General features: G+C 39.8%; 1 protein-coding gene across 4 annotated transcripts in view; it reads left to right on the top strand.

Annotated features, from left to right (window-relative positions):
- Window positions 1-25,257, top strand: part of PTPRK (protein tyrosine phosphatase receptor type K) — a 421,511-nt gene that overhangs the window by 187,641 nt on the left and 208,613 nt on the right. For all 4 annotated transcript variants that reach the window (XM_066994303.1, XM_066994304.1, XM_066994305.1 and 1 more), the window contains exons 4-6: window positions 1,912-1,993; window positions 3,763-3,878; window positions 16,502-16,676. In XM_066994303.1, coding sequence (XP_066850404.1) covers window positions 1,912-1,993; window positions 3,763-3,878; window positions 16,502-16,676 — 373 coding nt within the window. The remainder of the gene's footprint in view (window positions 1-1,911; window positions 1,994-3,762; window positions 3,879-16,501; window positions 16,677-25,257) is intronic.

A 25,257-nucleotide genomic window follows, 5' to 3' on the forward strand; every position in this document is an offset into this window, starting at 1 on the left:
TACCATTAAAAGAAAAAAAGGGGGGAAAAAAGAAAAGGGAATGGATCCAGGTGTAGTTGTTAGAGAATGGAAGACATTCACGTTGATGTTCCTTAGTGGGGAGAAGTGTTAGCTCTCTGAAGAAGTCTGAGGAGCTGGTGGACACCGTTAAATAGTGCTCAGATTGGAGAGGTCATAGTGCAAGGGAATGAAGTAGGACCCACAGGCACTGAATTCCTTTCCATTGAGCTGTTGGCCATCACAGGAGGAGGAGGAGGAGGCAGATAATGAAGTTTTTTTTGCCACTTAAGTGTAGTGAGTAAAAATAATAATAGTAATTAAAAAAAGCAAAAGTGGAGGGAAGGGCAGACAGAATGTAAGCAAGAAGTTCTGGAGAAGTTGGAATAGGGATTGTGCCTGGTGCTCTGAAAGCGTATGTGCCCTGCAGGCTTTCCCTTTCTGCAGTCTGTGAACAAGCTGGGGGGCGACCCTTTGAACCCATCGTAAACACGCCTGTATCTACTTTTCTATGCAAGCTTTTCTTCCTTATTCCCATGGGAGGCTGTGGAATTAGCTCTGAGTATAAGGAGGCTGACTGTGATCCCTTTGGTGAGAAGAGAAACTGCGCTTCGTGTCTGGGTGGGATGTGAGGCTGAGGAAACGGACTGAGAGAAGCAAAAGCGCGCAGAGGTGTTACTGATGCGAGGTTCCCAGCCAAGCTGCATAAATGCCAGGCAGCTTGTCGAGGACCATAATGATTATGAATGAAAGATCCAGAAGGCGCTCCAGGGGTTGATGAGAGCTGCTTGCTCCCAGAACTGCCTTGTGGGTGAGAGAGTGCAGGGGCCATTACTTCTTCTTCAGGTGTGGTTTCCCCAGTGGGAAGCTCCAGGAGGGGTCCTCGATGGGGATTGTGTTTGGCCCCTCAGCTGCAGGGTACCTTGTACTATCAGCCTCTCGCCCTCCTGTTCTATTGCATTGCCCCAGGAACAAAAGGTGTAACCTACAGAAGAGTTGATGTATAGAGCATCTGACTTGCTCTGAGCCTGTCTTGCAAAGAAGACCCCCAAAAGATACTTACTTTGGGCAAGCACTACTACAAATTTCTATCGTATCACTTGAATCAATCTTGCTGTGCTTTCCTGTTTTATATCTTCCTTTTAGTTTAGGTGTTCATGCTTCATACTTTATTTTTTTCTATTTTCTTTCCCTTTCACTGTACTCTACTTTTCTATCACTTTGACAATTTATTCTGGGCAGTTTGATGTTACCTCATTACATTTGTAGCAGAAGATGGCTCTGTACTCTGGAGCAGTCCAAGAACAATTTAGAGTGGGACTAGAAGCTGAATGTGAAGACAATGTCTTCTTTCACAATTTCCTTATTGCCTTGCAAGAATAAAGAATGAGGTTGATGGCTGCTGCAGAGCTCCTGCTACAGCTGTTCTTTTCATTGCCACTGGGGAGTGCTGCACTGTTTCTGTGCTGCTGCATGCTTTCCTTTACAATTATGCTGCAGAAAGTTGCAGGAGAGTGTGGACTACCCTGTGACCCCCAACAAGTATACAAAGTTTGTTAAAATTTGTGATCCTTCGTGTTCTGTGATGTTGAACCTGTCTGAAAGTAGCAGCGTTTTTTTTTTTTCAGAATTGACTCATGTTTATACATTTAGTGGAGTGAAAACAGCATGCCGTTAATTGAGGTAATAAACATGCTTTTCTGTTGTGCCAGAAGCATCGAGTCCAAAGTAAGTCACGTATATGAACAGTACGGAAGTGCAATACATTAGGTAATAAATATTCCATTCAGACGTCAAACCTTGTAGGAACTTCAACTAAATGAAAAAGGCAATGTGTCTTATATCTACACGCTTGCCACTGTGGGAATTCTGTAGAAATGAGTGTTGTAAACATTTTTTGTTTCATTTTGACAGGTAATATTTGAAGCTGAAGTCTCAGATGGGAGAAATGGCTACATTGCCATTGATGACATCCAGGTTCTGAGTTACCCTTGTGGTAAGTAATGATTAAGAGCTGCATTTTTCTCTGTCTTTTCAGGACATATTTGATATTGCTGTGGACTGCTGAGTTTTCATCACTTGATCACAGATGTTCTTTGTTCTTTCAATAGCATTTCTGTTATAGCTTCCAGGGTAAAATGTAGTGCAATAGCAATTTACCTGGGTAAAATCTTGGTCTACCAGAAGTATTGCACAAATATAGAAGCAGAAATTCTTTAGTGTCCTTTAATGATAACCGTAGCTGGTGTGCATGATAAAATTGGGTTTTAATGTTAATATGTATATTCACTGACCACAGAAAACTGAGTTGGCAGTTGCATGTGGGTTTACCAGATTTCACGTCCTTTCTTACTTGGGGGTATTTTAAAAAAAAAAAAAAAAAAAAAAAGGCTTCCAGCTATCAAACTGTAGAAGGAAGTTTTTTTGGTTTTGTTGGTTTATTTTGTGGACAGACTTAAGGAGTTTGTTTGCCTTTTCCTGTTTAATCCTAGGCAAAATTACACACATGCAAGCCCAAGTTATGTTAATTGTGTTGCACACACAAAAGTTCTGAGGAAGAAATTATTACTGACACTTGCTATCACGTTTTTGTGTGTGTGTTGCTGTTCATTTGGTTCTTTTCCACTCTTCTGATCTTCCCTAGACATCTCCTTTCTCAAATGTAATTTCATTGTAGTGTGCCTCATGGCTCATAATTTAATTGCTTTCTGAAAAGATAACACCACAACAAACTTCCTTCTCCAGATTTGTGAGAAGATGGTAAATGATAAAGTTTCACTGGCAACCTCGCACCTTGTTTTCTTCTACCCCAAGTCTGTTAAGACCACAGCTCTCATGGGCTACCAAGCTTAAAGGGGTATTTGAGTTACTTCTTTATATTTTAGCCACCCCAACTATCTGATCTCAGTATTCAGCAAAACTCTCCTTGTCTTCAGTATCTGGCTTTGTTTTCTCCCTCATTTTCGCAATTACCAGATAAGGTACTTGGGCATGGTCAGGACAGCAGATTATCAGCATGACACAGTATTCAGATAAGCTTTTCTGTGCTGATGTTTCAACCTTTTTCATTCCACTTGTCGGTTTGTGTTTATTTTACTCTAAGCACAAAGAAATAGCAGCTCAGCAGCTATTTTAGTTGGTGGTTCTTGAGAAAGGAATGGGTGAGAGCTGTGTAATATACCCATTCCTCAAATGTGTCTGTCAGCTTCCTATGTCTAATAAATCCTTCAGGTGGTCATGCCACAGAGCTTTCCTAGGGGGTTTGCCAGTGTGGGAAATAAATTTATCAGCTACTGAAATATTATGTTCAACAGCAGAAAATGATTTCATTTAGTAAAAGAATGGAGCTCAAAGTTACATTGCAAATAATCTGAGCAATATCTATGTTTTTACGTGAGCAATATCCTTCTAATTGGCTTTTTCTCAGTATGACAGATTTTATACAATTGAAATTCTTTGGGATAATTTTTGTAATGTGCTACTGACATTCTGGCATTTGATCTCCTTTTCTTGGCTTTGATTTTTAAAAGACTTTATTATAACTCATGCATAAAATAAAGTAGTAGGATCACCAGAGGAGAAGGGAAAGGACTAAAAGGACTCTTTCTTCTTGAATTGAGATGAAACAAATCATTTTCTTTCCTCTGTTGCTGTTTTCCAGCCAAAGGTTGTTATAATATGCGTCTTTGGGGAGACAATAATGTTGCTGGTACCTTTTTTTTAGCAATAAGTGTTATTTGTACTTTTTGTTTTCCACCTCTGCAGATAAATCTCCACATTTCTTGAGGCTGGGGGATGTAGAGGTCAATGCAGGGCAGAATGCTACATTTCAATGCATTGCTACGGGGAGAGATGCAGTGAATAACAAGTTATGGCTCCAGGTAAGGCCAACTCATCCAAGTCTATTTGGCTAGAGGACAAAATGCTTTCTGGAGGGGAAGTATTTAAATTCCTTTTTTCTTCTGCATGTAAAACATTTAATTTAAATAAATTTTATGTTGGAGAAAGTTGTAATGGAGAAACTTGTAATCAGTTCTATAATGTTTAAAAGCCTTGAATTAAAAATTATTGACAAAATTTTTGTGGCCAGTAGAGGAAGGTTGTTCTTTAAGGCATTTTGGTCCTGCTACTTGTAAATAAGTTCCTCTGTTTGTATCAAAATTTATTACTGTTAAGTACATACAATTGGCATTTGGTGTCTAGTAAAACATACATGTAATGCAGTTGTCATACATTTCTGTACGTTTTCAGAACTTTAAAGTACATAGTTTTTGGCAAACATTCTTTGAAATGGGCTATAATCAGAATTATTTTAATTTTTTTTTTCAAATATACTTCTGAAATGAATTATAATCAGTTCCTTCAGTGTGTTTGGTTTTCTCTTATTAGAGAGTGAGGCTGACAAATCTTCAGTAACAGTTGCATATAGACATGTCATAAGCTTCAAATGTAAAAAAAAAAAAAAATAAATATTTTTAATAGGAGTATTTGATTAGGAAAATCTGACATGCAAAATGTATTGCCAGACATATGTCTGCAACATTAAAAAAAAGGGACAAGCATCAAACAGTAGCTGCACTGCATTTATCAAAAAGGTATCTTATCAGTAGGAAGGATTTGTACTCTGTGTCTTTGAGTAGTAACTTGTTTAAATTGAGCATGTGTAAAATGCTTTCATTGAGGAAGAGGAGTTTGATTTCAGAGACTTGCCAAAGAGAGCACATAAGGGACACAAACTGGAATTAAGCTGGCATGCTATACCAAAGACAGGACTATAACAAGAAGAGCATACAAGAAAAAATGTAAAGCACCACCTTCAGTAGATAATTGGTCAGAAAGAGCTGACAGCCAGCCAGCTGGAAATCTTCCCTATCACTTGGTCCTGTGAGTCAGATAACTCTGACAGATTATCCGTGCTTACTTTCAGGCCCTTGAGAAGCCCAGTTAGCAGCCAGACAACTCAGAAAACATATGTTTTGTCCCTTCATGTACTTTGTGGGTGTTCTTTTGTGTGTGGATCACAGATGTGGTAATTCCTGACTGTGCAAAAGATATCTTTGACGTTGGAATAACTCCGCTTGCGCTTATGAAGCGCTTTGATATTCTTAAAGATATGTTGCTACTAAAATCATATGCTGGAACTTGCATTCACCTGCTTGTTTTCTCTTAAATAATGTTCTATTTTCACCAGTTTAAAGGTGAACCATATTTTTTTTTCCTCCTTCATTGTTCCAACCCTCCATCCTACTTCCCAGGTGTAAGTGCAAACCTTCCACTTTCCTACCTCTGAACAGATAACACAGCAAGTTCCTGCTGTTTTGCTCAGCTAATAGTGAATTGACTCCTTTTCCTTAAAACATAGGGTGGATATATATGAGGCTTCATGAGACTCTGAAGTGTGACTTGGAAGAGGTTCACTTTAGCCTTTGACTGAACCAGAGATTCATAAAGCCTGGATACCCAGCAAGGAGGAGCTAGCAGATCAAATCAAAAGCCTAAGTAATTGTTTTTGAGAGCCCTGAGCTGAAACATTCTAGGAATGTATTTTTCTCATAACAACAAAGGCCAATGAGGAAAAAAGAAAAAATAAAGACCAATGGAAAAAAAGACACTCTTCAAGTACACTGTGTTAGAGAAAATAGCTTTTGGTCATGTCCCTATTGAAAGAGAAAAGATATTTCCTTGGGGGCAGGGAGCAGGAGGAGGGAAGAGAAAAGAAGAAAAAGTAGCATACAAGTTGCTATTAACAGTTTTTGATAAGTAAAGATCGAAGGTCCAGTCTGGGACACTAGGACTTCTTATATCTGAAATGATCTGAGATCCTGTTTGCTTGCATTGAAGTAACAGAGTTGTGCAGGTACAGATTTCATTACAGAATCTACCACTGCTCTCTGGCTCTCCCAGCCCTCTGCAGAGAGGGCCTGAGGTAAATTCAGCAGCAGGGGGAAGCAGCCACCCTGTTTTGTTTTCAGAGTTGTGCTGTCTCTGGGTGCGGTCCCCCAGCTGCTTCAGCTGGGCATAATCTGAGCAGTGGCAATCTCAGCTTCTCCCTCCCCGTCCCTTCTGTGCGCTGACACTGGAGCTTTTGCAGCTTTCCAGTAGGTCAGTTCAGGAAACTGATCTGGCTGAAAAGGATTTTTGTTGTTGTTCCTATTAGGGACGGGGGGGTTATTTTATTTTAATCTTTGTTGTTGTTTTAGGGCGGGGTGTGTGTGTGTTGTGTTTTGTTTACTTTTAGCTTGATTCACGTCTGAATTACCTAACTATATAAAAAGTGCCAGCAGATGGGAAAAGATGGCGATATTTGGTCAGAAGCAGGGAAGAGTAAAGTGTTGTAACAACCAAAGCTGAAGTTAAGAGTGGATCTCAGTAGGGTGTCACATTGTAGTGACCTGACTACAATTTTCCAGTTAGTGGGGATAAAACCCTGGTAATACACAGATGATCTGTGTGCGTGCACATTTCCACTGTTATGTTTGTTTCTGTGTGTATATATAAATTAAGTGCACATACCTTTGTGTGGCTGAAAATAAAAACAGATGAAAATAGGCACAGCATTTCAATACACTGTTTTTGAGTGTTTATTGCTGTAACAAGTCTTCATCAGCTCCATTTTCTAGAAATGCGTATCTGTAAAAATTTCAGACAAAAGCAAATTAACATTGAATTGAACTTCTTCTGACTTTCATTAAGGTAGATTTTGCTTGTTTATTTGTTTTTAGATTGTAGCTTGTCTCCTGTGTCCCCTTTCATACCCCTTCCCCTCCCAGCCCTGCATTTTGCAGCCCCACCGGACCAAGGTCTGGGACAGTCAGAGCTCTGGCATTGAAAGATAAGCAGTAAAGATACCAGAAGTTGTTAAAAGTTGCAACTGCATTAATATAAAACAAATATTTGCACAGATAAAGAGATTTAACTGGTTGAACAAGATGATCTGAAACATACATTTTGTGGCTGTGAATACTAGGTGTGGGAGCAGGATAGCACTGCAGCACTTAATTTTTTTTCCCCCACTTTTTCAACATGATATAGTATCCAATCTATTACAGTTGTGAGCTGAAGCATTTTCTTCATGGCCTACAATTATTGGCAAATTCTGAAAGAATTTCAAAGTCCTTAGGTTTTGTTTAAAGTGAGCATTGATTTTCTTTTTGAAATGCATTCAGTCTTGGTGTGTATTATCTTTTCACCTACCATCACCGTCTGAATGTAGTGCTGCAGGCTTCTTTCCCAATATATTTTCCTCTTAAAATTTCCACTGTAGTATGTCACACACTAATAACTTTAGGTTGGTGCCACTGTACGCGCTGAGGCGTTTGGGTTGTGTGATGTTTCCCCACACCCGTGATGGTAACCTGGCATTTCTACCTGCTATGCTGTGGTGTGCTTTGCTTTATAAGTTTCAGGAGTTAGCAGTAGTGTTTATTGAAAATCCTTTCCTTAGGAGGTGAACATAAGCGTATGTGCATATGTAATCTTAAGGATGCTATAGAATAGGTATATGACATCATAACAGGCTGATCAGTTGTTGCCCACTTCTGCTGGTTTTCTTTTTTTAAAAAAGCCTATGAATTTTGTTTTTTTTTTTAAGAAGACACTTCAAGAATAGTAATTCTTTTATTAACGTTTGATGTACTTTGCTGCTTTTTATTCACATTAATTTGCTCAATTAGTATAAATACAGCCCCCTTTTTATCCTGGTTTTGAGTGACAGAGAGAGAGAGAAAGAGAGAGAGAGAGATGCCATGCATTCCAACAGGGCTAGGTCAATAAATACCCTTGCAAATAAGAGTCAGTTCTGCACGTTAATGCTGTTTTCAGGATGGATACGCGTTAAGTATTAAATATTTGAAAGAGCAGCACACAGAGAACAATCTAAACATTAAAATGCGGAGATTGGGCTGGGGCGGCTTCTTGCCTATTTTAATCTCTCTAGTGTGTGAAGAAAGCTTCCATGGTTTTAAGCTTCATTTCTTTACTGAGACAGTGTAGAAACAGGATTGCCTGAATGGAATAAATGGCATTTTGGTACACAAAGACTCCAGAAAGCAGTGTATGTATTGTCCAGCGTTTGTTCTGTGGATCTGATTGGGATATCAGAGCAATAGGGTTTTTTGCATAATCAGGCTGTGTTTAACTGCTTCCTGCGCTGGGAACAATTGTGACTCCCATAAGCCCAATACGATTTTCAGTGTCTTATCGATGTCCAGTTTAACTGGACACTCGCACAGCGCAGAGAATAGAGCTTTTTGCTTGAACATCTGTTAAACCATATGTCTTGGCACCTGGTTCAGATGGCGATAACTGCGGCACTAATGAGTCCATCCATCATTGCTGAGCTCTGCATTAACACAGCATTGGATTAGGGAAAGCGGCTTGTTCTGGCTTTGCAGCCGGATGTATTTTGCCATGGTCTTCGGTGATGCCATTTGCTCTGGTGAATCTGAAATTGAAAGGGGGGAGCGCACGTATTTGAATGTTTAATACGTGCCTGGTAATCCTGTGCAGCTTGTCATCGGAGCCGTGGCGAGTGGGCCAATCTGTCAGCAGTGGCTGTGGGCGCTGGCTAGCGGCCGCCCCACTTGGGCTGCCAGGGCTGGCAAGTCAGCCAGCGCCGCTTCTGCCCGCGGAGAGGCTCATCAGCATTAATGCGGTCTGATCCAGCCCCTCTCTCCGCCAGAGGAAAATGTCGTTCCTTGCGGAATAACAGATAATTAAAGCAATTGCCTGAAAGTAATAATTGAAAAAGTGAAATTAGAAAGCATTATGGAAAATAAAATGCAAATTGCTGTAACAACAATGGAGTCGGGCTGACCTCCCAGCAATGCCAACTGTTACCGGATGATGAAAGACCGTCTGCACGGCTCGTTTGTTCGTGCCCGAACAACTGTCCCTACCATGCTCCTGTTCTCGAGGAAGCTGCCATGGCCCCTAATACCGTGCTTAACGGGATATTGGGTTGTGGTGTTGGTTGCCACAGCGCATGATTTGACGTGCATCATTCATCTGGTTTTCGGTGGTTAGGTACTAACCCGCTAGATACTGCATGTGTGTACTCTTTAAAGAGGATTCGGGCTGAGCACCTGCAGAGGGTGTCCTCTGATGATGCATTTGGGCTGATCGTTGTGTAGGAGCAATACAGCATTGCAGGATCTTAAACTGGAGAGCGTATATGCAACTCGTGCCTCAAGCAGAGGGCTGAAGGGGCTCATCATTGACTATTCCTTCTATGAAAGGATGGTATTTCCCTCCTAGGAAGGAAGTTGTGCTGCACGATTCCTTTCTTCTCACTGTATCCAGAAGTGGAAGGAATGGATCATTACCCAGCACTGGGCTTTTGAGAATGGGCCTTGGGCCTTTAACATAAACTCCTTAGCCGCTGATGAGTGTTTGGAGGCTTGCATACTCTTGCTCTCAAAGGAAAAAATAAAAATAAATAAAATTATATGTAATAGGAAGATCCCATCCAATTTAACTTTGTATCATCTAAGTTTGTGTGTTTTCACTTGGAAATTTTCATAGACAACTTTACATATTGAGATCCTTTGCTTTTTGACAGTTAGTTAACAGGTTAAGATGCTGTTTTGTTAGGCTGATAAAACAGTTGCTGTTGAAGTGCACCTTCCCGTTCCCTGTTTTCATGACATTTGAAGAATGTTTTTTGTTGATTCTCACAGATTTTACAACCCCTGACAGTTAAGGGGAGCTGAGTAAGTTCTGAGTGTTTAAGAAGCTTTGCCGTTTTGCTTTTTGCTTTCACAGAGTCTAAGGGAAGTTAAGAAAAGGTGTTTCCAGATGCCTCCTTACTCCCCTAAGGGTTTCAGCCACGGAACTGCAATGGAAACTTTTGATCTCATTTTTGTTCTTAGCTGTCAAGTTTGATGCTTTGTGCTGTTGAACTGAACTTAGTGAGTCAGGCCTGCTTGCCCTGCAGAGGAGTTGAAGCCAGGGCATCCTGCAGAGGCTGCAGGAGGAGTGGTGGCCCTCTGAGGAGCTGCTGAGAGGCTGCCATGGCCTCTGGGCTGGCTTCGAATCATCAGTGTTGTCTGCCTAAAACACATGCTAATTTGTGACAGTAAATATTACTGGTTATTGATACTGAATTTGTTTTTCTCAATAAAATGCCACTCATGGCTTACCTGTATCTTGATTACTAACAGTGGACATATAGCATACAAGTTTCTTTTCTCTTGCACATCAGGCTTGCACAGAAACTTCACTTCCCTCATTTTTCGCATTGTTGTTGCTTTCACTTATAGAAAGGTTATTTTGAAAGTAATCAGTGGAATAGCGAAACACAGAGGACAGGTCTCATCTTTTTAATGGGGCTTGTCTATTTTACCTGCAAGTTTGCCTCTGTGTATTTATGTTCTCTGATAGGCATTTGGGCTTTCCAAACATTTTTCAAAGAAGTATGAAAAGCTGCCTTGAAGTGATAAATCAAGGTGCTTTTGAGTGGCTTGACTGGTAGTTTGCTCTGGATTGCAGTTGCTGACTCTGACATGGTTATAAACAGTATTCACAAATGAAAAATACAGTATTCATAACTTCATATTTGATATTTTCCTCCTAACTTGTTTGTTTCACAAAGGTATTCTTATCTGTCTCTTCACTCTGTATCCACCTTTGATGCTACCTGTATCAACCCTGAACGAACTGTTCTCCCTCTCTCCCCCCTCAGTTTATTAGCCTCTTGAATAAATATGGCAGTTTTCCCTAGATCCCTGGTCATCTTAGCCTTCAACAACACCAAATCCTGTAATCCTTCTGGTTTTAATTTAATTCTGCCCCAGTTAACTAATTCCTCCAGCCTGCGTAGCTACAAGTCACGTAGTTTACACTGCAGCCTTTGGGGCTGCAGTCCCTGTAGATCCTCCCTAGGGATGCCACAGCTCTCGTCAAGGCTGGAGCACTGGGCACTTGGGAGCTGTGCTGCTGCATCCTCCCATGGTCGGGCTGGAGGGCATTTCTTGGAGGGAATTTATTGACAGTAAATTCCTTTTGGGGCCTGTGAGCCTTGTCTTTTAATGCATGCATTCAGGTCGTCTCCTCAGAGGTGCAATGTGCGATAGGTAGCTTTACACCCCAAGCCATAGTTTGCTCAAATAGCAATGAGATTTAATGAATTACAGAAGGATAAAATCAGATGGTGTACTTAGGTTCATTTGGAAAAGGATAAAATCAACTACTGAGAATTGTTTGAGGAACTGTCTTGTGTTGGCTTTGGTAGTGTTTTTTTTTTTTTCCCTGTTGCAAATTCATTCTTTCATCATCTTCTAACTAATCAGATTTTTTTTAGACCTGAAGCATGAATGCAGTAGGTCAGCATGCCCTGCTCAAGGTGATATAGGTCTTTAATCATTGTGTCTAGAATTTATGCTTTTGTGAACTATTTAATCAAGAATTTTAGTTTTCTGAAAACTTTTTTTAATCTAGATTTTTGTGACATGTTAGATTCAAAATAAGAGGCTTTAAAATGTCCAGGGAAAGCAAGTGTCTTTTTTATTTGTATTAGGATGGCCAGGGACACTGTATTATGGATTTTGCTATTCTGCCTCTGGTAGATTTTATTATAATAAAATAAGCTAGGATTGCCACCTCTGAAGGTACCAGATGGCTCTCAATTAGATTATTTCATGAGAACCATTGCTTTCTTCAATAGGAGGTTCAGTGCAGCCTGGGAAAAACTGAGCTTACCTCTAAGTGGACAAGTCTGAGTAACAGAAGTGCATGTTAACTGAAACATTTAAAATAATCTTGTACTCTTCTGTGCTGCAGTACAGTGTGCATGATAGAATTGGGCTCTGCACATTACTCAAAATTTTTAGTATATTTATGAGGAAAAAAACTTTTTTTTTTTATATCTTAGTCTGTTTTGCCATGTATTTGAGGAGAACAGCGAGTTAAAGCAGGTTATATTCATTCATTCATTCAACCATTTTCCCTCTTGCAAAAAGATGAAATTTCTGTCTTTACGCTATGAGTAAAAGCAAAAAAAAAACGTGGAGCATGTGATTTACAAATTCTCTTTTCCTCTAGACATCAGAGTGTAATTCCCCAGGTTCAGGGAGAATTCTTCTCTCTGGTGAAGATTTGATTTCACATTTGGGGACAGAGTTGGTTAAACTCTGATCTTGCCCCCTGCACAGATCCTGCCCACTCTCTGCAGCTATGCAGTGAATTAGATCATGGACCCGTCCACTTGATAATGATGATAGGGAGAAAGGAGTGTGTTTTTCAGGAAGGATTTTTTTTCCCGGATCTTTCCAGATTTTCATTTTTCTGTATGAAGATAGAAGTGCAGACAGGGAGAGGGCAAGTGAGAGTGCTGCGGTGGGTGCTGCTGCCAGAGCGATGCGTGTCACTGCAGCTGAGGTGTTGACATCTTCTGATCTCTGGAGGCATACCAGAGTCCAGCTGAGAGCCTGAGAAGGCAAACAGGGCTGACTGTGATTGTTAACAGTGGAGCGGACTTATTTTAAGGTGTTTACACTAAGAAAGGGACAGAGATGTGTAAGGTTGAGCTGTCCTGCCTGATAAAAATCACTGTTAGGATGAAAAAAAGAAAAACGTTCAGGAGAATTCAGAGGGAACATCAGCATGGAAACATATGGTATCTTACTAGTGCTTAAAAACAACAACAACAACAAAAACAATTCAACTTGAGAAACAGAGGCAAGTAAGTTTTAAATATTTATTAGAAAACTAGAAATGTATATTAATGCTACCAATTAAAAAAGATGTTAGAGTTGGGATGTTTCTGGTCCCATTCCTGTTCTGGAAGACCCACTAAAATTTCATGTCATATTAATTAAATACTTGTTTTCTTTCATGAAATGAAAGGTGCTCTCATTTTGTTGCCAGAAAATAAAAAAAGGTAAATAATTTTAATAAAATCATGCTCCTATCACGTTAAAAATAACCTTGAAGTTATAGTCTTATTTAAAGCCATATATTTAAATAGTTGAAATTCCAGAATTAAGGAGGCTTTTTCACATGCTTATATTTCTTTTAATGGAGTGTTTATAGACTGTAGTTCTTGGTGAGGCCCACAGTTATTTTCAGCAAAGGAGAAGAGCTGCCTGGTGGTGACCTCTCCTAAATGAGCAATTCAGGGTTATCAAATCAGACAGCAAGGGGCTGGAGGAACCAAGAATCGCACAGGGTACAGCCATTACCTATTAGTATAACTCCACATTAATTTTAAATTGAATTTTTAAAACCTAATTGAGCAGCGTTTTCAAGCTCTGTGCAGTGTGAGCAGGACATAAATTGAAACAGTATGTACCAGGAGCCCTCTAATAAGCGGAGAATGCTGCTGCCTTTCTTTCCTCTCCTTTAAAATCAGTAGTACTGCACTGACATTAAAAAGAAGAATTTAATTAAGAGATCGTGGCAGTGCATCTGAACTCTGACTGGTTAATGGCTCACCAATGTAAGGGACATACAGAAATAAATGAAGGGTATTTATTTTCTTTAACATTTGTTTTTAAGTGAAAAGTCTCTACTGTTTGAACTTTTCATGATTTTAATGACTGAAAAATACTTTAATGGGTAAGCTGTACATGAAAACACACTTTGAAGATGTAATTGTGCAGCCAGATTCCCAAGAAACAAATCCTAATATGGAGAAATTTGAGTATATATTCTAAGTCTTGTAAGATAAAGTAGTTGGAAATCACTGATGCAAACAGAAGAGGAAATCCTAGGTTTTGTTGTTGGAGCGGAACTGTAAAGCTTGTTAAATTTAATTTTGATTAATTGCTCTAAAAGTGCATAATTATTTAATTTTAAATAGGAGCCCAGCTCACTTGTTTCTCTAGCACGAAGTGTGCAGGCTAGCTTAAGTAAGCAAGTTCGGAGCTTTGGAGGGTGAGTAATTGTGCACAGTGAGCTTTGTGACGGGCTGCTCTGCTGCAGGCTGAGAGCTTGGCATTGAAATTTAAAGCACTGGACTTCTTGCAGGGAGTCCTTAATTTTAGAAAACTGTCCCTGATGTTTATTTTTTTCCGTTACAAGCGAACAAGAATTATTACGTTACATGGGCTACTGTCGGGTCTACTATCATATATTTAACAATATGCCTTCTGTTCATTACGTTCTGCTTGGTCATTTTAATAATGGCGTGGCAAAGCTGTGCTCACCGGGGCAGCCTGGCTTCCCCTTGCTGGCTGCCTCTGTGCTGCGGGGAGGGGAGCATGTGCTTGGGGGGGCACAGCTAAGCAGGGGAGGAAAAAAATGCCATCGGGTTTGTGTATTTTAGTTACCTCAAGGCACCCGATCCAAGTTTCGTATTAAGTTATCATTCCAGAGAGTTCGAGTCATAGTTTGTTTAAGCCTCTGATCGAAACTGAGGGAGAAAAGGCAGCTAGAAAACCTCGCTTTCCGATGTAGCTTTCACTGTTGGGAGAAGCCAGCTCGGTGGAGGGGGAGGCGCGTCTCCCGCGAAATGAATTTGCTGTAGTTTAAGCAGCACTGAAGTAAAAGCCTTTAATATCACCCCTCATTTGCCTGATACTGAGATTTAACAATTTCATTGATCCTGTAAGTTCAGTAAGGCCTTGCATTCACAGGAGTCCTTTGCGAGCATCGGCAAACTTCCTTAATTCCTCTCAGTAGGAGGCAGGTGCTCGCAGAGCCGGTGCTGCCGCAGGGTGGGTCCTTCACCGCTTGTGCCTTGTGAGCACCCCTCGTGTAGCATCCACGTAATAAGAGGGTGTGGAAGGTTGCAGGACGGGGACTTTGCTTAAGGCAGGAGCTTTGTAAGCACCTTTTTGAAGCGTCTCGTTCTCCGTGTCCTTGTGAAGATCAGTGTGTACGTTTTGCTGGACGTGGTGCTGCCCTGCTGGCTCAGCACGGCCTGGGCCCAGCCTCCTCTCTGGCCTAACAGTGTTGGAGGGTGGTGGGGAAGCTGGGGGGGCTTTCCCAATCCCGTGCGCTGAGGAAGAGTCACAGCAGTAAACCTGCTGCTAACAAAGGTAGACAGCACGGTCTTCCCAGCAAAAAGTCTGTGACCAGAAGGTTCACGTAAATGAACATTTTCACACAAGGCCTGCAGTGAAGCGAGGGAAGCGTCCTTTATGACTGCTGCAAGAAGGGTTGCAGAGCTGAACGTTCATCTTTTTAAAACATATTACTAGTTGAATCTAATACTTGTTAGCCAGTTTTAAGCAGAGCTCAACCCCTGGCTAATCTGCAGCGAAACCGTAGAGAGTGACTAACCCATGCTAGGATCACAAGTGGTAGATGTGAAATGAAGTGTTTTAATGTTATGAAGAACTCCTGACTGTGACAGAGGCCAGTTAATATACATGTGCAGCATTAACTCAATTCGTCTTTCTCCCCTTTGTGTTTTGCCACGGGCTTTCAGGTTATTAAACTCTGTGGCTCAGAAGCCCTGCTACTTGTGTTAGACAGAAAGCTCTGAGTTTAAGACCTCAATAAAGATTCTCATTCCAGGGGTTGATTAGAGCTTAAAAATGTCCACAGATGTCACGTTTTGCCACGTATCGGGCTGCATATGCAGCTACAAAGGAAAATATAATGTCTTTCTGGTGACTGAGCAAAGCTGAGTGTTCAGAAACTGTGTCCTGGTATGGGAACACGTGCAGTTGATCCATGGAAGAGAGAAGGGACATTTATACACTTGGTACGCGTTACTGTTCCTTTTTTGTTGTTTTCTTTTTTTTTTTTCTGTTTTAAATGCTAACCTTTAGTGTAGAGTCTGTTTTTCAATTAAAATAAGAATTGAGTATTTCCTGTGAATGCAGGTGAGAACAAAGACCCCAAGAACAAAAACTGTTTCTACATTACTGACCTGTCCGCCTTCCCCACAGCTACAGGCAGATTAATTTTTGTGATTAATATATTTTTTCAGAGCTTCTTTTAATTTAGATATACATTTTTCCTTCCGTAAGAGATTCCTTCCCTCCCCTTTTTATTTCAACTAGTTTCAGGTAAGTAGGTGGTGTGTAGTGTAACGAAGTTATAATTTTAGAATGTATTGAATTTGGACAAATAAAAGCATTAAAAAGGAAATGTTGCCTGGTTGATTAAAAAGAGCTATTGAAAACCTGTGAAATCCCTCAATGCCAGGTTTGTTGAAATTATTATTATTATTATTACAATACATCCGGTGTATCTATTACAATTTTATTTGAGGTTGAATGAATTTTCTTGGGAATGCAGCTGCTGCTCCTGGGCTCTCCTATGGTAGTTCCATCTGTGAAGCAATGGCAGTTGAGTACGGCACAGTCAGTCTTTTGTGTCAGTACAAAAGCCTGGCAGTGCTTTTTATCCCCAAACTTGGTTCTGAAATACTTTTGAGTACTTTTTGTCTCTTGGTGGGACCTCAACACTGAGCTCTTCTACCATGGAAAATGCAGCATGGGGTGAATGAGTTTGTGTAGTGGTGTTTTTTTATGTACTATTTGTATGATGACCATGATAAATGTCTTTTGTATTCTTACAAGATATCTCTGCCTTGGTTTCTCTTTTTTTTCAGAGAAGAAATGGGGAAGATATTCCAGTTGCTCTGACTAAAAATATCAATCACAGAAGATTTGCTGCTACCTTTAAGTTGCAAGAGGTGACAAAAACCGACCAGGATTTATACCGCTGTGTAACTCAATCAGAGAGAGGTTCTGGAGTGTCAAATTTTGCTCAACTTATTGTTCGAGGTAAAGTTTTGATCATTTTATCCATTTAAATGCTCTTAATAGCAGTGCTTTCCATTTATACCTTTTATTTAGCCTACAGATACCTTGATCTGATTATGCAAATGTAGCCCTATGAGGCTTCCAAAATGGTCATAAAACAAATCTGGTTTGCAAAGCTTCTTACAAGTATTTTCCATAGAATGTGTCTGCGTAAAATACCTGAATTTGCAATGCGCGTAACGTGCTCTTTCTGTAGATGTACTTGTTGAACGTAAGGTGAAAACTGCCTAATGTTTCATAAATATTTTACAGAGATGGGAGAATCCACTGTAGGTAGTTAACATTTCCTTTTAAAATCTGTTGCAAAATCATACATTGTTCTGTTACCTGGGAGACAGGTATCTAAAAAGAGTTTTAAACTTTCACCTGCCCAAGGACTAAAAGCATTACAGAGATGTTCTAGGGATTTCCAACCTGTTAAGTAGGAGGAAGAAAAAGAAATGCTTGCTTTTTCCATTTGAAATACTTGCTTTCTTGTTTTGGCTCATTCAGAAGGCTGCTGGATTGCAACCACAATTAAGCGGGGCAATGTCAGGTTGATGTCGTATTTATTTATTCTGTTTGTGTTCTGGAAGCATGTCATCTGACCAGTGAAAGATATGGTCGAAAATAGGAATTCAGTTTTTGATTCTAAAATTTGCTTGCTATTTGGCCTGGGATAAGCCATTAAGCCTCTCCTTGACTAATTGTATCACCTGTAAAATTGTCCATTTCACTTAACTCTTATGTTTATGATGAAGCTTAATGTTTTAAAATGTGGAGAATGTTATATGGGTATACAAATTCTATTTGCGATGGTGCTGCCTAGTGTGGGGGCTGTTTTGGCTAGGTAGGTATGGGGCTGGGCCCATGAAGGGCTCTCGCTTGACTCCTTGGTTCAGCCACGGGTGGTTTGGGCAGTAGTCATCTGGGATCAGCTATGGGTCTGGAACCAGGTCAGGGAAAGCCAGTCCATCTTCAGCTTGTAGAAATAAAGGTAGCCTAGTAAATGCACTAAGATATTTGATATCTGGCATTTGCTGGCAGAGGTCGTTTTCCTGGGAGACCAGTTGATTGAGGTCAACTAGATTTTTTGCCTTCTTTATAACATCAATAAAAATGGGCTTTGCTGAACACACATGGATTTAGACAATATGTTAACAGCTTTTTTGTTGTTCTGTAGATGTACCCTTTTTTCTAGCACAAGTACAAGACAATCTTCATCCTAATGCAATGAAATTAGTCCTGTTACAGCATGAAAGGAGACTTTCTATTTTGTTGTTAGGGAAGCAGGACAAATGGATCTGTTTACACAATAAATGAAGTTTTCTTTTTTTTTTTTTCCATGTTGTAATAGAGCAATAAAATAGTGTTTAAATCACTATTTATGTCTCAAAAAAAAATGAGATACCAACATCAAGTTTCACAGTACTCTCATTTTAAATGCAGCATATCGTCCTGCTTGAAAGGCTTGGGTCATTTGGTGGAGAATACTGTCTTTATGGTTTAAAACATAAGTTCATAGCTTTATACGCAACAGCTATATAGGTCTGATATTTTAAGTTTACTTTTACTTTTTGTGTGTTTTCTGGATTGGAGGCCCAAAAATGTTAACTCTTTATATATATGTGTGTGTGTATACAGACACACATATATATATATCTCATTAAAAATAAATAAAAAGGAAACAAAAAATATTAATCTTCTAAAACCAGTTTCATTTATTTGACATCATGGTAAAGAACAAGGATTTTTATTTTATAGTAGGATTTATTGCTTGTTGTTGTATTTGAAAAGCAATATACAGTAATATATTTTCTTGTTTGTCTAGATAACCACCAAATAAATCTTGTTAGCCAAAAAAGCATAGCCTTAGGGATCAGCTACCCTGGTGTTAAAACTGTACTGAAAATTAACCATAATGACAGGTCCTATATCTCAGTGGCACTTTAAAGCTGACATCCTGCTACATGGATACAAAAGATGATAATTTTAAAGGAAATTTTTGGGCCACTGATACGAATTGCCTTTAATAAGAGCTGGCATAGTATTGCCCATTGTCAAAGATGACCCAGGGGTAAGAGTTTATTAGTGCATTTCCTTCTAAACTGGAAGTGACAGGGCATGCTTGGGGCCTTTTTGTTGCTGTTTGTAACAAATGAAAATTTCACTGTAGAATTCTCATGCTGAAGAGTATTGATCTGTGTGTTCTCACAGCCAGAGGAGGAAAAAAATATACTATGAAACACAATTTACTTCGTCATGGCTTTAGTATTGCTTCCAGATCATTTTACGTAACGATAAGGTCTTTGGTCTGCAGAAGCCAAACTTCATTGATGACACTGGTTACTAGAAAGCGAGAGGTGAGAAACAGCAGCTGCTGCTCGGGAACTCTGTGGGTGGTTAGGTACATGGCTGAAATCTTTACGTGTTCCATGTCTGTACAGACATGTGGTGCAGTAATATAGATGTAGAGGCATCTGATACTTTCCTGATGAGCCATGTACAAGCCAGTCTTGGTAATGAAAATTTCCAGTTATATAACATACATCATATTGAAACATCATTATTTAATTTTGAGCGTTAACAGAAGAATTACTTTCAACTGAGTTCTAATACTTCCTTACAAATGGAGTTACCTGGGAGGGATGACATACATTTAAAGACCCTGAAAAAGATAACTCGATTACTCTGATTAATTTTTTGAAGAAAAATCAGACTAGCATAGGATTTGTAATTCAATTATATCATTTTACCAAGAGTAGTTCCAGTCAATAATTTAATGTCTCACCTTTGCTTAGAGCTGATCTTCAGCTTCCAGCTCAGTGACTGCCTTGTATTGATTTTTTAGGTAGTTTCTGTGGCATTGCTGTCATTCCTGGATGTGTGGAAGGAGCTTTCCCTTTCATTTTAGAGAAAGCTTGGCACTGTCAGTACAGTTAGTTGGCTTGTCTTCTTGAATAGGTCCATCAGATTAATCATCTACTTATATTTTCCTTGGATGACCAGTAAATCGGCAATTTCTGGGCAGGTAATTGCTTAAAGTCTTCACGATTGGGAGTAGTGACAGGTGTGATGTGTAAGAAAGAGTGAACAAGAAGACACTGAGATTTTTTCTTTTTATTTGCTTTTGAGAGCAAATATATTGTGCTTCTCAAGTCTTCGTACTCTTTTTACTGCTTACTGTAGAACTGTGGAAATCAACGGCTCAAGGACATCGCCTGTGCCCTGGCTAATGTATATACTTGGTATATACAAGTGTGGAGACTTTCCGAGTCGGAGTATCAAGTAGTTTGATCTCTTTAATGAGTAAAAACCTTAGCCCTGTTACCAGTTATTGCATTATATCTTTGTTCAGAGCTACAAACTACTGGCACGCTGGTCTGAAGTTGGTAATATTCTTCAGGAAAGTGGTCTTCTGCATCAAGAAACAAGCTAGTTTTTGTCAGGAATTGTAATGCAGTTCTTGGTTGACCTTGTGTGTTAAAAGTGACTGTCAGGATGAGGTGAGCTGTGTTCTTATGTGGTTTGCTAGCAAACTTCCTAGAATAATCCCAATTTGGTTTGTCAGGTAATCCTGGAAGACCATGTGAATGAAACCATCCATTTCTTTGGCTGCAGTGTACCTGAAAGATCCAAATGAGTACTGTCTTCTCTCCTAACCTCCCCCCATAAAACAGCAGTTTTTTGCTCAGATTGCCAAAAAGAATAATCCAAAAAACAGCCAACAGCCTGCCTCACACACCATCTCAAATCATATGGTAATGAATTACACTTTCTGTAAAGTGTTTGTGTGTTTTCCCTGGTTTGTTTTCTTTTGAAGTAGCTACATGTTGTTAGCAGTCTTATTATGCAAAACGTTTTATATTCTATTAAATACTGCAAAATCAGCAGTAAATGCAATGCATTTCATTTGGTGTAGTGGATCTTACGCAGATTAGTTTGAAGAACATATAGACTAGTATTAAAGACAGAGAAAAAACAAAGGTAAAAAACCTCAGAATATACGTATTAACTGTAATGTTTGTTAGTAATCCGTGAATAGCTTGACCATATGTTTGGTTCTACTGATATGTTTCAAAGTTTTATTAGAATCGTAAATTTAAAAAAAAAAAAAAAAAAAGTTTTTCACTAGATGAATGTAATAGCCCCCCCCCCCCCCCCCCGCCCCTTCATTTCTTCATCCAATCCAAACAGCAGTTCCGTGGTGGGGTCAAAGCAGGGGAGGCCTATATATTGGTTTATAGTTCCAATATGGAATTGTCTTCATGTCCCTAGTAAATCCAAATTAGCTACAGAAAACAAAAGAAAGGCATTTTTCCTCCACATGGTTTCCTCTACTATCTCCTGACTGTTCTTCAAGAAGTCACAAGCTATGGTAAAGTGATCTGTGTAAATGAGTTTGTTAATATGAAAGAGGTTGTTTTGTTTCTTTTATTTGCTTTGACTTGGCAAGTGCTCTGTCCTCTAAGTCGTTTGGTTCAAGTTTTGGTGGGGATTTGTGGTCATGATCTTCATTTCCCTTACTGGGATTAGTTTGCCATCAGGAGCAGTTCTTGTGGAAATAATTCTGGCACTGATACTTCTGCCTTTCTTGTCTGAAGTCCCTTTAGGGATTTTATATAGGAAAACCAGCAATTTGACTGATCCACTGATGATGCCAGAACACTTTGAAGATGGAGTTTGCCCCTGGCAAATATGTCTCTTGAGAGTATTGGTTTTTATCCTAACAAGAAAACTGATGTCTTTCCATTTGAGAAAATTGTTGTGAATTTCAATTCACTTTACAAATTTCAGTTTTGCTTATGTTTTGTTGTTGTTGCTGCTGTGTTGTGTTTTTTTTTCTGAAAAAAAAAAAAAAGCAATTTCTGGTCATTTTGTGTGTTTGTGTTCTCAATTTTGCTACCTGGTTTATTTGTGCAGTATGTTAGTGAACTTAAATTTCCTGTCTAATGATATGGAGAGCACTAGGTGGCAGATTGAGGAAAATGCATCATGTAGTCTGAATGTTTGTATACTGCCTGCCTGCAAACAGCTTAACTCTTTTTGGACCAGTTTTGGAAAATGACACATATCTCTGTCTTCCAGTATTAAGTTCTCTTTCTGAATAGTAGATTTTTTTTCCCCCCTCTGGTTCTGTCACCCGCCATTAGTTCTGTAAATGCTAGACAAATCAGGTTATTAGCAATGTGTTCAGAAACACAATGTCAACGAGACCATGGTGATATGTAGCAGGGCTCCGGACTGAACCTTTGAAGTGCCTTGAGCGGGGTCTTTGGGTGTATGTTTCTCTGAATTCGCTGAATTTCAGAGCAGAGGGGAAAAGAGGGAGGGAGATTCCACAGTCCAAGTTGTTGGAATGTGTGGGCTTCGCATCGTTATCTTGGCTTAGTGCCCCTTCGGACTGCTGCCAGGCTTCGGTAGGAGTATGCAAACTTTTAAGCTGTGATCTGGAAGAGCCATGTGGCTGCTCTGCCCGGTTCATAAGGTGCGTTTCTGAAGTACAAATATTAATCTTGTTACTTTCTCGGACGCTCAGCACTTTCAAAGCTGCTTTATATCCCAAGTTTTCCTGTTAGATCAAGTGTAATTCTCTCGTGGTTGTATGCTTGTAGGAAAAGCAGATGATAATGTCTAAATGACCTCACAAGCAGTAGGAGAACTAATGCAATGATTTTGTGAAGTTTTTCTAACCTCACTAATAAAATGCAAGGTATATTTTGGGTGTGTAGTTAGGCTGTAAGCATCCTCCAGACTGCAAGATCTAATTAACAATGTCTTTGTGACATCCTCTGGTTTTGATTTCTTTATCTTATTAAGATTTTACCCTCTTTAAGCAGGTTTAACTCTGGAAATTTCCTATTCTCAATCCTGTTTCTTACAGCAGGTGGACAGGGGTGTTCACCATGAAGTCAAATATTGCCTCCTTTACACAAGAAGAATGAAGCAAGTACATAGGAAAATACCTCAGTAAGTCTAGTTGTGCATAATTAATAGATTGAGCCAGAAAGGAGTTACAGGCTTTTCACACATCTACTGTATCAGAAAGAGTAACAGCCTCACTTTGTCATCAGACAAGTCTTCTGTGCATGAAACTTTGCTCATCTCCTTCCCTATGGCAACATTTGTCTCTGGTTTATGTAATTGATATGTGCATTGCCCGTTTTGTTTAGAATGTTGCAGGGCAGTTGCTATTCTGTGAAGAAGCAAGAGAAATTAATTTTTAACTGGATTTTAAAAACAAGCCTGTCCTGGTTCCAGTTAGGACAGAGTTAATTTTCCCTCCTAGTAGCTGGTAGGGTGCTATGTTTTGGATTAGGATGAGAAGAGCGCTGATAACATGCTGATGTTTTAATTGTTGCAGAGCAGTGCTTACACCAGGCCAAGGACTTTTTGGCTTCTCGCTCTGTCCTGCCAGCGAGCAGGCTGGGGGTGCAGCAGGAGCTGGGAGGGGACAGACCCAGGACAGCTGACCCAAACTGGCCAAAGGGGTATTCCATACCATCTGGCGTCATGCTAAACAATATATAGGGGTGGCTGGCCGGGGTGGGGGGCCGGCTGCTCGGGAATAGGCTGGGCATCGGTCAGCGGGTGGTGAGCAATTGCACTGTGCATCACTTGTTTCTTACACATTATTAGTCATACTATTATTATTATTATTACTATTATTATTGTTATTATTATTTTCCTGTCTTAATAAACTGTCTTTATCTCAACCCACAGGCTTCACTTTCCCGTTTCTCTCCCCCATCCCAGAGAGGGAGGGGGGAGGGTGAGCGAACGGCTGTGTGGTGTTTAGCTGCCGGCCGGGTTAAACCACAACAAAGCCGTAGAGATGTAGATTCCCAGGAACTAGCAGACATGCACTGTATTTGGAACAGGCTCAAGTTCACTGTCTGGTGTTGAGCAATCCTGGCTGCACAGGGCTTTATTTCAAATGCTAAAATACGTTGCAGCAGTCAATTTCATTGCATCAGGGCTTACATTTTTTTCAAGAGAGGAATGAGGTGCTTCTTTTTTGAAGTCTTTTCACGTGTATGGGATTTTCTAAGGTTGTGTGGTACTATCAGAAAAAATAAAACCTTGCATTCTCGACAAAGATTAGTTTGTGCAGTTTGCTGTGCTGGACACTGCCTGTCCGATTGCTTCATTGCAGTGTTGGCTTAGTTTGGGTGGAGGGTGCCTCTATCTCTTTATAATCCTCTTGAAATCCTTTTAATGTGAACTGTTGCCATGTTGTAGTTCTGTGATTTGTTCTCCAGGAAGATCTGAAACATGTAAGGTAAAGCACATTTTTTGCTTTTATCTTGCGAGAAGAGTTTTATACTACTTGACATAGTCTAGGTTAATAGTCTCATTAGGCAAAAGATAGCCTCTTTGGAGCTGATACGGGTCTTTTTGCTGTATTTTCTGAACTTTAAGGTGAATGATCCAGATCAGAGCCAAAGCCCTGTAGCCCACGGTTGGACGCAGTAGGTGCTGCTTGGTGCAGAATGTCAGAGGAGCAGATGTAGAGGCATGCCTCCCTGGTGTAGGATTTTACCTTACAAGGGTCTGTGGTTCAGGCATCTTTCACTTCACTAAGGGGTGGTACACTCTCAGCTTGGACATTAGTTTCTCATTTATGGAGAAAACGCACAAGTAGAGCAGAGGGGCAGGAAGAGAAGACTGCTACTCTTAACCTGTTTTTTTTTTCTTTTTTTCTTGAAAGCAGGCTGCTTGCTATGCATGTGAGACTACAGAGCTTGTTGAAAGAGCTTACCAGATACTAATAAAATACAAACTGAACAGCGGAATCAAATAACAGTGACCATGCAAAGTGATTAAGATGATACTAGCTGTATTTTTTTGTCATTATTTTTATTGTATCATCTTCTAAGCAAACTCAATCCTGTTATCGCTCACAGATAGGAGTGGATAGTGTATAACCTCTTGTGCCAAGGCATAGATTTATAACCTCTGTAGGGTTTAGCGTAACTAATAAATACTTTCATATAAGAATCATGGTTAACTTGAAAATCACCTATTAAAAATAACCATGCAGGAGCTAAAAGATTAATTGATTTTTTTTAAAACAAAATTCCTTTGTTCACCATGTACGTTCTGTAAACCATTTGATTTATTGTTTCCATGTGCTTTCAGTTAGTTTCTCCTGTTTGACTACTCTTTCTAGCAGGAATGGAAGATACAGAAAACACAAAAGTGTAACAAAAAATACTCCAAGCTCCTACACATCCCCCTTTTCTCATAAACAAGTTCTTAAATCACAAAAAAAAAAAGAAGAAAAGGTACCTAGGAAACTTGAGATCAGGAAATGAAATTTGCATAACTTTTTTTTTCTTTTTTCTTCTTTTTTCTCCCAAGTGACGGTGTCTATTTATGGTTTTCATTGCCTGGTGTATACTTTTCCCCAGCCTCTGTGGTGGATGCCAGTGCTGTGTGGCACTTTACTTTGTGAGCCCAAGCAGCCAGCAGTTCTTTTTCTGTTTCATGCAAGCCTTCATCAAACCGATATGGAGAGCACATGGGTAGCAAACTGTGTGCAAGAAGTCCTTTTATCTTC

Source organism: Anser cygnoides, chromosome 3 (genome assembly GCF_040182565.1).
Source record: "Anser cygnoides isolate HZ-2024a breed goose chromosome 3, Taihu_goose_T2T_genome, whole genome shotgun sequence".
In the NCBI taxonomy this organism is placed as follows: Eukaryota; Metazoa; Chordata; class Aves; order Anseriformes; family Anatidae; genus Anser; species Anser cygnoides.